The sequence below is a fragment of the Eleginops maclovinus genome, chromosome 7 (assembly GCF_036324505.1).
Source record: "Eleginops maclovinus isolate JMC-PN-2008 ecotype Puerto Natales chromosome 7, JC_Emac_rtc_rv5, whole genome shotgun sequence".
Lineage (NCBI taxonomy): Eukaryota > Metazoa > Chordata > Actinopteri > Perciformes > Eleginopidae > Eleginops > Eleginops maclovinus.
In genome coordinates, this window is record NC_086355.1 from 26087572 (window position 1) to 26101453 (window position 13882).

The 13882-nt window shown below is 41.6% G+C and overlaps 2 protein-coding genes across 8 annotated transcripts in view; one reads left to right on the plus strand and one right to left on the minus strand.

Moving 5' to 3' along the window:
• The window catches only part of pde9aa (phosphodiesterase 9aa), a 38663-nt gene extending 36860 nt beyond the window's left edge, over positions 1-1803 (plus strand). For 5 of the 7 annotated variants that reach the window (XM_063888649.1, XM_063888650.1, XM_063888653.1 and 2 more), the window contains one exon: positions 14-1803. The gene's annotated coding sequence lies outside the window, so the exon portion shown is untranslated. The remainder of the gene's footprint in view (positions 1-13) is intronic. The other 2 variants (XR_010166185.1, XM_063888651.1) reach the window with 1 other exon arrangement.
• wdr4 (WD repeat domain 4) lies at positions 1470-13805 on the minus strand. The gene is made up of 11 exons (XM_063888657.1): positions 13654-13805; positions 13114-13182; positions 11482-11628; positions 11241-11397; positions 8812-8924; positions 8458-8518; positions 7805-7909; positions 6085-6149; positions 5411-5597; positions 4895-4964; positions 1470-1799 (listed from the first exon to the last, which is right to left on the minus strand). Exons 1-11 carry the CDS (start codon positions 13734-13736, stop codon positions 1633-1635), a joined length of 1224 nt encoding a protein of 407 aa, XP_063744727.1. The 5' UTR covers positions 13737-13805; the 3' UTR covers positions 1470-1632.
• Positions 13806-13882: the final 77 nt, after the last annotated feature.

Sequence of the window (13882 nt, forward strand, 5' to 3'; positions counted from 1 at the left end):
GTGTGTGCTGCAGCAGTGAGTGTAGAGCACCAGTGTGAAGCAGTGTGTGGTCAGACCCCCCCCCCCGCTCCGTGATGGCTGCAGGCTCTGGTCCCGGCGCTGCAGGAGGACGTGATGGAGAGGATCTGAGACAACGTTACAAACCAGCAGGGACTCCAGGACCGGACAGACAATCCAAAGCCTTTCTGGAAGTGTCCCCCTTTGTACAGCACGACTACTTCAGTGAACTATATTTAGATACATTTCTTGCATTGTTTTTTTATTTGAAATGTGTTGTTTTTTACAGATTGTACAGATTTTTTTAGTGACCTTTGTTCTTTCCTACAAAAATTAAAAGGATGACTTTAATTACCATATCCTGTGTGGACTTAAGTGTCTCTGCTTATTGTTGTTGATTATTACCATTCTGAACACAATGCTTGTTCAAAAATGTGTCATAATCAGGCTTGGAATTTCGTCATTTTAGGGGCAAAGCCATTTGACCTTTTGTGTCACATTATTTTTTTAGCCCACAAAGGCCATTTAGGAAAAAAATTGGATTTGGAGCTTACAAATAAACAGCTTAACTTTCTGATAATAAAAACACATGAATGACATGGAAAACAAATCACTTTTTTACTACACTGCGCATTGAATAGAGTAGTTTTTCATTCAATGTGTGCTGCAAAAAATAAATCACAAGTGGAGCAAAGCGCTCGCAGCCCCACTGAAACATCCATTTCATAAGTCAGAGCTGATGGCTGTAAGTGTGTGTACGAAAAGTATAGTTATGCAGAGGAGACGAGAGAGCTTAGACTACATCACCAGCGGTAAATAATACAAACAGAAAATGAAAGAAGTTGACCATCTACTGGAGCTTTGGTGAGCTGAAGTATAGTTTATGTTGATGTCTGTGTTAGCCTGTAGGCTATCCATCTGCTGGATAATTGATATTGTAACCACGGCGATGAGTGTCTGTTTTCCTACAGTCTGATGTTTTCATGCTGAGGCATCACGGTTGTTGTTGTTAAGTTTTGCTTTGTGATAGCACTCTTTACTCCATGTATTAAAGGTACAAAAAGCCTTTATATATCTAAGTTGTTCGTGCCCCACCAGTTTTGTACATATAAAAAACGCCACTGGGTGAGGAGAAGCGAGGTTCCTAGAGAGAGAGACAGGGGAATGCTATGGGAGAGCTAACGGTATATGTGTGAGAGTAATAATTAACGTACTTCTTTGTTGTTTAGGCATGGTTCCGGACGACAGTAACCTGTCTCAGAAGTGAATAAACTCACGGACAAAAAGAGACACGAGGCCTCCTTGTATTCTTATAGCGAGACGCTGCAATGAGGATTGAATGATGCGATGATGACATGTTAGGTGCGCTTAACCAATCCAAGCAACAAGGACTAATGCAGTTCAGAGCCCATACCACCACTCTGACATTTTTAAAGCAACTTCGAGATTTTAACCCCACACACACACACGGCACAGTTGGAAGATCGCTGCAACGTTTATTTATACATCAGCCACACTGCCATGTGGTGAAGCACAAGCTCTCAAGTGTTTCATCAAATAATCGCATTCCACTCGTATCAATCACACAAAGCTTCAAAAATAAATGTTCCGTGTCCGTTCAGGAAGATCACTTTGTTACAACTTCTCTTTCCTGGCCTTCTTGTTGCTGTTGGCTTTCTGTGCCCCCACCCTCTTCAGTTGCTGCTCCTCCAGTCTCTGCTGCTTCTTCTGCAGGTACGTCGTCACGTTGTCGAAGTTCACCTTGTACAGGTGCTCGAAGCGGCTGTCAGTCCTTAAGGAGGCTGTTGAGGAAGAGAAGAGCAGGAGGAAGAGGTTGGTGATAGTCTTTAGAAGAGAACATTAATATGAAGAACAAAAAGTAGGTGGGGACTGTGGAGAAGTTGTTGGAGCGAAGAACCGGAATACAAGGAGAACACAGCAGAGCTTGAGCTGACGTCAGACAGACTATGAAGATGTATTGGGTACGGCCAGAGGATTGAGAAAGAATAGTAAGCCTCTTTACTGTTGGTTAAGAGGGCTGCAGGAACAGATTCCACTTTTTCGCGATGGAGAGCTGCAGGCTCGGAGAAAAGAAAAGACAGGAGTGCGCTGAGCCAAAGCAACAAACATTATTTAGCCCACTTAAACGGAGCATGAGTTTAATTTTCAGCTATCTTCTTAATTTTCAGCATGTACTGCCAGAGAGATAGACATCTGCCAAAGAGTTGGATAAAGCTGTCGTAGCTTTAGTGATTCTGACGGTGATTGATACATATTGGATTGGCCATGAGCCTTCACTGCTATTATAAGTTGTTAGGAGCCTTAAAGCCGACACAATGGTTATGCTATGCCACACTCCCCTTCACTGGAGGTATGTAATCAGCTGCAATAACCTACATTTTAGCATTTAAAGCCATACTTTTGCAGTTATTTTGGTGAAAGTAACTCAAGAGTAGTGTAACGCATTACAGTTCAGAGACAGTAATAATGTAGTGTAACTTATTACTTTAAAAAAGACAGTAATATGTAATATATAATGTATTACATTTTGGAAACACAGTTACAAGTTACTTGCCCAACACTGTATTATTAATACAACATTGTATGTAATATAAACACATTTCCAGAGGGGGGGGTGAAGAGTCCATAGACTCTCTTATATACTTAAGAACTTATTGGAGTTAATATTAACTATATAAAACTATATGTAAATACATGTACTTGTTTCAGTAGTATTAATGCAGCAAACTTATTTCTTGATAAGATTGTTAGCGAAAAATTATTATTAGTTACGTCTGGGGCAATTCCTTTTATTTATTTATTCTTTATGTCATGCACATTATTTTAAGGGACTTCTGTTTATTTATTTTTCTCTAAGTGTGTTTACCACCAGTATATACACAAAAGCAAATTCTTTTTGTGTAAGCTTAGCTTGGTTGGCAATAAAGCAGATCCTGACCTAATGAAATGGCCACTGAGTGCATATTCATATTCATAGTCATGGATAACCCCACCCACCCTCTCCACCTGCAGCTGGACAGAGAGCGGAGCTCCTCCTCCAACAGACTGTTCCAGCTCCGCTGTCACAAGGACAGGTACAGGAGAACATTCCTGCCCACTGCAATAACACTTTACAATAATTCCCCTCTGGCTGGCAGACAACTCACTGCTCCATAGCCTCTCTGTAAACTGAACTTAACATGCACTCCTTCACACTTCACACTTAACATTGTACATTTACACTATATTATTATTGCCTTTTGTGCATTTCATTCATTTTATTTCTACTTCATTTTTTAGTTCTAATTATTTGTAATTGTTCTGCTTCTCTTTGTATTTCACTGCTGCAACGCAAACATTTCCCAGTTTGGGATAAATAAAGTCAGGGTTTCCCACACATAGACTTTACTTGGGCCGCCTAGGTGTATTTGATACACTGCCGATTTTGCAGGTTTTCCCACTCACAAAGCATGTAGAGGTATGTAATTGTTATCATAGGTACACTTCAACTGTGAGAGTCGGAATCTAACACAAAAATCACATTGTATGATTTTTGAATAATTAATTTGCATTTTATTGCAAGACATAAGTATTTGATCACCAACCAACCAGTAAGAATTCCGGCTCTCACAGACCTGTTAGTGTTTCTTTAAGAAGCCCTCCTGCTCGCCACTCATTACCTGTATTCACTGCACCTGTTTGAACTTGTTACCTGTATAAAAGAGACCTGTCCACACACTCAATCAAACAGACTCCAACCTCTCCACAATGGCCAAGACCAGAGTCCTGGCCCGTCTGAAGTTTGCCAATGACTATCTGGATGATCCAGAGGAGGAATGGGAGAAGGTCATGTGGTCTGATGAGACAAAAATAGAGCTTTTTGGTCTAAACTCCACTCGCCGTGTTTGGAGGAAGAACAAGGATGAGTACAACCCCAAGAACACCATCCCAACCGTGAAGCATGGAGGTGGAAACATCATTCTTTGGGGATGCTTTTCTGCAAAGGGGACAGGACGACTGCACCGCATTGAGGGGAAGATGGATGGGGCCATGTATCGCGAGATCTTGGCCAACAACCTCCTTCCCTCAGTAAGAGCATTGAAGATGGGTCGTGGCTGGGTCTTCCAGCATGACAACGACCCGAAACACACAGCCAGGGCAACTAAGGAGTGGCTCTGTAAGAAGCATCTCAAGGTCCTGGAGTGGCCTAGCCAGTCTCCAGACCTGAACCCAATAGAAAATCTTTGGAGGGAGCTGATAGTCCGTATTGTCCAGTGACAGCCCCGAAACCTGAAGGATCTGGAGAAGATCTGTATGGAGGAGTGGGCCAAAAGCCCTGCTGCAGTGTGTGAAACCTGGTCAAGAACTACAGGAAACGTCTGATCTCTGTAATTGCAAACAAAGGTTTCTATACCAAATATTAAGTTCTGTTTTTCTGATGTATCAGATACTTATGTCATGCAATAAAATGCAAATTAATTACTTAAAAATCATACGATGTGATTTTCTGGATTTTTGCATGTTTGTAAGTGGGAAAACCTGCAAAATCTGCAGTGTATCAAATACTTGTTCTCCCCACTGTATATTTCGCAACCCATTTAGTTTTTTTTTTTTTATATAAATCCGTCCGCGAGCACGACGCCATCCATGATCGATTAACTAGCGGAAAATTATCTCCCACCCCCCACGAACTTAAATGATGCACCGGTGGCTGGCCCAACACCAATACCGGGGGGGAGGGGGGTGTGGGCTGCACTGTGGAATGTAGCCTGTACAACATGTTGCAGGTCATGTGACACTGCAGGTTATTCCTGTCAAGAGGGTGTGAAGGGGATGAGAGGGGGGGGCCACCTTCAAGGGCCACATGGAAGAGTGTGTGTGTATGTGTGAGACTCACCCTCCAGTGTCTCCCAGTGCGGTTTGATGGCCTCAGTCACTCTGCTCAGCTCAGGGCTCTCAGCATTACACTGCTCAGAGCGGGGGGGGGGCGCACAGGTCAGGCATGTAGAAAACAATGCAGTGTACCTCCCTCTTTAACACTGTGTGTGTGTGTGTGTGTGTGTGTGTGTGTGTGTGTACCTCCCTCTCTAACACTGTGTGTGTGTGTGTCCCTCCCTCTCTAACACTGTGTGTGTGTGTGTGTGTGTGTGTGTGTGTGTGTGTGTGTGTGTGTGTGTGTTGCCTCCCTCTCTAATAATTTGTCAGAGAGAATAACCTCTGCCTCTTTTTCTTTAGAACTAGTCTCGGTACACTAGAGTACATATGTTACTGACTGCAAATCAAACCGACTCATCAATGGAAATAAAGATAATGTAGAGACTTGAATGGTTAGTCGTCTGGTGCTGAAACAAAACAATCTGAAGCTCTGTAGCTTCTGATGAGTCTACAGATCAGTGAATGTATCACACTGTACCTCCCAGGAGCCTCGTCTGTGGGTGTATATTTGGAGTGGTGCATCTCCGGAGTCCATCAGCACCCATAGCTGACCTTCCAGGTCAAAGGTCATGTCCAGGGGGAGGTGGGGCAGGGAGAGCCTTCTGTGAGGCACAAGTTTATTCTCCCCATCCTGGTCCACAGTGAAGAAGTGAAGTGTGTCCGCTCTGAGGACACCGCAAATGTCAGAGACACTGTGATTAGGCTTCACTTTGTGCTCCTCTTCTCTGACCTACCCCGAGTTTCCCCTACATATGCTGTATATACCACACAGCCGCACAGGGACCCTGCACCTCTTTAGTTCCTAATATACATTCAAAGAGCAGAGGCAAAAATACATTAAAGCCAATCGAGGTGTGATGGTAAGTCAAAGCTAAAAGCAGCTTTCTGTTCGCAGCAACTCTATGAAAAGGTTTGGGACAAACATTTTTCAAAGAAACACACAGTGAGAAACTCGGATGATAAGACAAGAACTGGAAATATGTTCATGTAATCCTTTAAAAAATACCCACTTCTACATCAAATGTCATACTGTGGTCACAGATATACAAATATAATTCTGTAAATTCTCTGAAATACCTCAAACACTGGGGCTTTGTTCAGTTTTACTGGTGGGGACTTTTAAAGACGTTACTCTACGACTGATTCACTCACCTCTCACACTGCACGGCTACATGGCGAGCATCCCGGGAGCAGCTGATGCGGCTCACAGTTGGGTTCTGGGAAATAAAAAAAAGAGTAATTAGTAGGGGTCATCACAGGTTCCTCGTATGTTCCCCTTGCCCCTGAACTGGTTATTGATTAGTAAGAGCAGAAGCTTGGTTTTCATTGACTGAAACGTTATTTATTGCCCTGGAAAAGACTTTGAGGACCCATTGAAAGTACAGATTTATATATGCTGTATTCTGTTTAACTCTATTTTACCTCACTGTTGTAATTTTCTAGTTCCATAAAAGCCCTTCTAGGGACGAGTGTTGCAAACTAGCATTCACTATAAACACTATGATACTTGCATCGGATAGTTGTTTTCAGTCTGTCAATGTATATTGTATCTGTCCCTACCAAATAAACGATAAATAGAAGTAAATAAAATATACAGCAGATAGCAATTAATCCAATTCTTCTTTCACTTCTTCACCAAAAAATATTAACCTGTCTGACTCAAATATTTAAACCTGAGCTTTTCTCACTGGAGTAAAGAGAACTTCATGGAAATGATCAAGATTTGAAACTGTATTAACCATTTAAATAACTTTGGAAGTTGAGGTTACACAAATATGGTACGGACAATTCTCAGCTTTTATGGAATTAAAGCTGAACCAGCAAATGTATTGGTTTTGATCAGAGTCTATTGACCAGTGCCAGATGCCTATTTGCATCCTACTAGAACACTCATAAGCCAAATGTATGTTTCAATGTTTTTCATTGCTTCTCGTTCTACTGAGCAGGAAGTGATCCTTCCTAACCACACTGCAACTTCCAGAAATTGCATTTTGGCTGGTGTGGCTCTTTTGCTATCGATACAGACTGTTTAGTTGCATGCAGACAAAGCCCGGTTAACGTACTGCAAACACTTCAGATACCCACAACTTGTCCCGTTGCCTATTTTTCAAATAAGGACTTTGAGCTAAATGCCTTAACTAAAGAAGAGGATTAGAACCACATTAGAAAATGTTTTGAGATCTGAAGAGGGATTTATTTTTTAGTTTCTCAGAATTCTGACCTTTTCTGGGATTTAAGTCAATAAAGTTCTCAGACCAAAAGTAAGAATTCTAAGAAGAAGAATAACAACGTAGAGCCAGAGTAGTTTCTCTGTGTGACTCTTTAGAATTCGAATAGAATCGGAGGATGAAACCCTCTTTATTTGTCACACGTGTACACACACACAGTGAAATTGGACCTCTGCATTTACACATCCTAGGAAGAAATGGGGTTAGTGGGATGGGGTGTCCGCTGCCTTGCTCAAGGGCACCACGGAAGTTCCCAGGAGGTGAACTGGGACCTCTCCAAGTGGCATTCCACACTCCAGTGTTAGGAGATGTGCTCCAGTGAAACTTTTACATTATTTATTGTTGTCACTTTCTTTTGTAAGAAAGTTGTTCTTATTTGTCTTTAGTTTGTTTTGTAGATTGGTTAGTGAGCCCTCTTTGGTTTGATTTATTAAAACATAATCTTTTGGTTTCGCAAATCAGTTTCTTCTCTTTTTTCCTCCTGGTTATGTTATATGTTGATACTTTCCTTTGACCCCTAGATTATTAGGGAACGTAACCCTCACTGTGGCACCAGATAAAAAGTCCAAGAACAACCAAAAACATCAGGACACGCTGCAGCCTTAATGTTTTATGGTAAAACGTGCTGTGGTTGCCTTGGTTACCTTCTGCTGGTCAGCCTCAGAGCTTGGTGTCTCTTCAAGCTCTTTCAGGTCCCAGCTCTGCAGCTTACGGCCTGACTCGTAGTCCCACAGCTTTATGGTCCCGTCCTGACAACACAAACACACTGAAGCTGACTGCAGGGTCTACTGTGAGCGTCAGCTCTCATATCACACTGTCAAAGTGAGATGAGAGGTACATCATCGCAAGAAGAAGAAGACGACGAAGAAGAAGAAGACCCTCTAGTGTTAGGAGCAGTGGGTTGCCATATGTACGGCGCCTGGGGAGCTGGGTAGGGAACGCTGCCTTGCTCAGGGACACCTCAGAAGCACTTGGTCTTTGGTTGAACCTTCCAGTTCCCTAGGCATTCCTATGGACTTTGCCACCACCTTTGACTGTTTCAATGACAATCCCCCCACCCCCCCCCCAGTCCAACCTCTGGCATATCTTCACAGAGGTGAGGATTGAGGGTGTAACACAAATATTGGATGTGGGACAACAAAGGCTCCAGTTAGTACAATTCATCTAGTAGGTAAAAATCCAAGAACGTTCTCCACCCAATCTTTATTGACTTTAGACCTGAAAAGACAGTGGCCTGCCTTTGTGTGTGTGTGTGTGTGTGTGTGTGTGTATCAAAGTATGTGAAAGGCAGACATACCCCTGATCCAGACAGCAGCCAGTGTGGGTGGCCTGGTGGCACCAACAGAGCGCTGACAAACCTGACAGGAAGCAGGACAAATCACACTTTACTAAGTATTGACTTCCAAATATTACTCATTACTTACAAAGCCATCAACAACCTCGCCCCCCCTGCCTCTGCGACCTCCTCCAACAACACAGCCCTACCCCTTTGTCTCAGGTCTACTGCAATGGATCAGGACTAAGCTCTGGACCTGGGGCCTCTCCCTCCCAGCTTTCAAAAAACCCTCAACAAATCAGCGTTTCATTCTTGCTTTTGACCTCAATACTTTTCCTCTCCCTTTTAATTTGTATTATTATAGTTATTACTCACTGTTGATGTCCCAGGCAGAAGGACTGGATGTTGTACGGAGACCTCAGGTGGCTCACTCTGATCTTCTCGTCGCGGTCGGCTGTGATGATGTACTTGTCGTCCGGCGACATGCTCTGACAGACAGAAGGAAACTCAGCCTCGGAAGACAATAATCCATGACAATAGTGTACTAATAACAGGATTCAGTGTGTTAAGAGTGCAACAGGGACCAGAATAAACAAAGAGTCACCATTCTGAGTGAGAAGACACGACAGACGGAACAAATCAGTGAACCAGGGTCGCTGCAGTCTATCAAAAGATATCAAGGTAGTTCAAGTAGATGAACATCAATATAATAATATCATCATTAAAATAGCTTGAAGTATCTTGTACTTAACACAGTTGAACAACCACAGGATCCACTTACAGCACAGAACAGACAATATGACTCAACACCGACTCCTGCTTCACCACATTAACACCACACCTAGCACATTCTTAAAGTCTATTTTCTCAAGTCTCACACAAATGTTTCTGATGGGCTGTCTGAATGTATCCCATGTCGTCACAGACTGGGGACTGAGATTGTCTGCGAGTCATTGAGAAGGAGTTAATGGATTTATTCACTCTTCTCACTCTGAATAAAAACAACCACAACATTTCTTCATCAACAAACACCAAATCACCAAACACAGCACCTCATGTTTAACAGAACATTATCTCACTATTGTTATAAGAGGGTTTTAACTTGGACCCTACTCCAAATTGGCCTTTTAATAACCAAACATTTCATTTTCTTTTCTGTTCTTGCTGGGATTTTTATGTCACTTATAGCAGAAGTTGTACAAAAGGAAGGATGGAAACTCTTAAACAAGTCGTTTTCATGTCTGACTGAGAACATGAGTCAATTTAACATAAAAGTAATCTTAATAGAGAACTTTAACTTGAATTGGTGATACCCTTAAATGTGTTTATGGGTGATATATCACACCCTGATGAATTACACGGCTGGACATTAGTTGCTCTCAATATTTGGTTTAAAGCAGGGATGTCAAACTCAATTTCTTCGCGGGCCACATTAGCATTATGGTTGCACTCAAAGACAATATAGATATATAAAATAATGTATTATATTACATTATTGCCTATGCATTGAAAAATTATTGGTTTTGGTAATAACTACCTCTGAAAGCAGAAGTCCAAAGATTGCAAGCTAGCTAACAGAGCTAGCTTGTAGTTTCCAGTGTAGTTATCTTAATGTCACTGAAGCAAATGGTAAGGTTTTGGTGACTATAACATTTTGTTTATGAAATGAAAAAAATACTTCTCATTTCAAACTGCACCACAACAAATGTACTTTCTTGTGCATCATGTTTAATCTCCCCAAGATTTGGCCAAATTCCTATCGTTTTAAGTTTATTTTGAATTTGGAGACTCCATTGGAATTTTAAAAAGTTATGAGTGTTTGAACTTGCATTGTGTGTGTGGACTGTCTGTCAGTGGGGCGTGGGAGATTTCAAAAAGCCTTTACTCCAGTTTTAACACAAAAGAGACTCTTCCAAGTGCACATGTGCTGTACCACTATTATGCAAAGACCATTTCTGTGCAATACCTGACCCTCTAGTGGTGAATGCTCACTAATATTGGACAAAAATGCACAAGCTAGCTAGCTTATTGTGACCAATGGCAACATTCATCAGAAAGTCAAATTCCAGAGAGTTCAGAAGTGGAGCTTCAGCTGCTGCCAGGCCTGCGAGAACAACAGGACACCTCGCTGTCTGCCATAAGGAGCTGGAGTTTTTGTTTCAAGTGCATCTACAAGCCTCTTCCGAGAATGAATACTGGACTGAAGGGACACGGATTTGTGGTGAACCCGCTTTGAGGGACGGTGCCCCATGGCACAGGACTAATTGCTGAGGACATATTGATGTGCTGTATGACCGGTTGACCTGTATATTGTTTGTTTTGTTTTCTTTGGAATGTGTTAACATTTTTTATTTCCTTATTAGAAGCCTTACATCTATGTATAACTTTAAACACTGCACATCTGAAGTAAAAGCAGTCAGTTAAAAGTAAATGCTAGACAGGCCAAGGTAAAGTTCAACATGCAAGAGAGTCAAATGTGTCTGGTTCAGCATTCTAACATCTCTTAGATGTAACCTATGCACAAAAAAGATCAATCTATTAGAGTGATTTCCCTCTTGCCAGGTTTTATTCCACGTTTTAAATTCAAACTGTGTAAAAACAATGTATGTCATAATAATTAAAAATGAAATGAGTGTCCCAACTAAACATCCTGTAATTAAATTATTGTGTATTGTTGTATATCTTAATGCCTCGGGGGGGGGGGGCAACCTCTGTCTCATAACACTTCATGACACTACTGAATCAATACTTTAGAAAATTTGTTCAGAGTTCTGCAGGCACTCTTAGCCCCCAATGCTCCTTACCATGGCTAGCAACATGGACAGGTGGCCCAGCTTGAGCACGCCCTCTCTCTGCGGCTCCCCCACTGAGAAGGAGTACACATCTCCTGATTTATCAGTAGCCAGGAGCTGGTCCTCTGCCTGGCTGAACATCAGGGAGGTGCACCTCCTCACCACCCACCTGTGTAAGAAACACATAGCTGCTATTAACACACTTTGCATGTCCTCTATGGAGTACATGAAGCTGCCTGGACTGAAGTGGTACCTGATGCTGATACACTGCCATGAAGGCTCACAGCGAAACAGGACCAGTCTCTTGGAATCATCAGTCAGCGCCACCAGCTTTCCGGAAGGAGAAACAGCAAAGGCAAGGACTCTATCACTTCCTGTTTCCTCTGAGGCACCGCCATCACTGAGAACAGAGTTCAAAAACAAAAACAATTATTTAACTCAAAGACATACCTATACATAGTCAAACCGGAGAAACTGATAATGAACAACAGGTAAGCTCAAGTTGTCGGCTTTCCTCCATTGCAACGAATACATACTGAAGCACTTAACCAGGAGTCAAGTGGGACATTTGGAAGGGAAAGGCCTGAATACTGAATCAACATTAGATAAGTTACATGCATAGATAGTGGATATAAAAGAGGATTTTGACAAGGCAGATTGGAATGATGCTGGCCTAAAAGCCCAATGTCCGACAATAAATACTAGAGACTTCAATGTAAATGTTTCATTAGAATGTACAGTGGCTTGCAAAAGTATTTACCTCTTGGCTTTTTATATATTGTTACATTATAACCAGTAATTTAAATATTTTTTAATCTGAATTGTATGTGATGGATCTGCACAAAATATTCTAAATTGTTGAAGTGAAATGAGAAAAATATATATAAAAAAATTAAAAACTGAACATTGGAATGTGCATATATAATCACCCCCTTTGCTATGAAGCCCCTAAAAAGTTTTCTGTTATTTTGTCCTTTTTGTTGTTTGCTTCACAATAATAATAAAAAAAACACATCTTCAAAGTTGTAGGCATGTTCTGTAAATGAAACGATGCAAACACTCAAGCAATCCATTTTACTTCCAGGTTATGAGGCAACAAAACATGACCTATGTCCTAAAAATTCAAACTTCTGGAAGGATGTTATTGGGTGTCTGTCAGAGATGTTTAACATCAAATTCCCTTTGAGTGGGAAACTTTGTGTACTTGGAATATATCCAAAGGACTTCAAAACTGACTTCTTCAAGCAAGGAGGGCTTTCGCACTGTGTTGGGAAAATGGAATTTTCGGGTACTGTTGGTCAGGAAAGGCATAAGATATGCAGGGCCGGCCCTGGGTATAGGCAGTATAGGGGAATGCTAAGGGCCTATCCATCCATGGGGGGCGTAAATTGGGGAAACAAAAAAATAAAGAAAGAAAAAGGTTAAAACTTTTTTTTGTTAAACTATTAACGATGTTTGAAACTACGCCTACATTGCGTACAGCTGCCATAAAGGCACTCCACCTCAAGTGATTGGGGGCGGCGCAAGCTAAAATCATGCCTAGGGCCGGGCCTGATGATATGCATCGCTAAAGGAAAGCGGAAGAACTTTGTCATCTCTGGGAACCTTATTAACATTATGGGGGATGGGAATGTGGAATTGTGAAAATTGTTCAGTTTTTATTGATTTAAAGTATGCCATTTATTACTAGTGCAAGTTTGGGATGTGTGAATACAAGTGTGACATTCTTGTTTGATTTTGTATTGTTGTTCCAATATACGAAAATGCCAACAAACATACAATATGTTTATTGGCATTTTGGGGGATGGGAATGTGGAATTGTGGAATGTGGAAATCTAGTTTTATTCACAATGAATAAAACTAGAAGTCATGAAATTGTGCTTACCTGTTACTGACATCCTTTGTATTGTTGGGCTTCTTGTCAGCAGTGCTGCAGTCAAACACAAAGGCCTCTCTGCAACAGAGAAACAGATGAACAACTGTTGTTATACTCTAAAGATTTCCTGTGGCACTTGTATTATGACTGTGTGACTATGTTAAACATTCATCTAGTAGCCAGCTGTCAACACAGAAATGTATTTATCTCATCTGGACTTATACTATAAATCTACTCTCAGAACCTTTGCAGTAGGTTCATTTTAGAAATACTTTTTGTACCCCTTGCAACTCCCTACCCTAATCATATCATCTGTTGCTGAAGGCCAAACCAAAATCCGTCACAAATATGCCACAACATCTTCACAAAGTTTACTGCATGTATTTGCAGTTTTATATATATATAAAAAAAACTTGAAATTATCTTCCATGCTTTCTTTCCAAAGATTGCAAGCTAGCTAACAGAGCTAGCTAGTAGTTGTCACCTGAGTGATACACAGGCACATAATGTGAAACACATGATGGAGGAAAAGTTCAGAGTAGTTCAAACCTGGCTTGTTTGGTGTGAATTGCTACGAGTTTCTTGTCGCAGGTGAAAATAAACCACTCTCCACAGAAACCGACAGCAGGCATGGCTGCTGAGTGTGTATCATGCGACGGTAGCCATGGATGTGACGCTAGCCCACGTGACAGTCATAATTTGTCGCGCGCTAATTACGTCAGCAGCCAATCACAACACACGCCCCCTTCAAAAAGTACAGAATGTACACGAGAGATCT

Excerpts from the sequence above, each read along its gene's own strand:
- wdr4 (XM_063888657.1), bottom strand. The coding sequence starts at position 13,736 with ATGCCTGCTGTCGGTTTCTGTGGAGAGTGGTTTATTTTCACCTGCGAC. Across the intron at positions 13,183-13,653 it reads ATTCACACCAAACAAGCCAG|AGAGGCCTTTGTGTTTGACT; the intron begins GTTTGAACTACT and ends TCTCTGTTGCAG. Across the intron at positions 7,910-8,457 it reads GGCTGCTGTCTGGATCAGGG|GACGGGACCATAAAGCTGTG; the intron begins GTATGTCTGCCT and ends TTGTGTTGTCAG.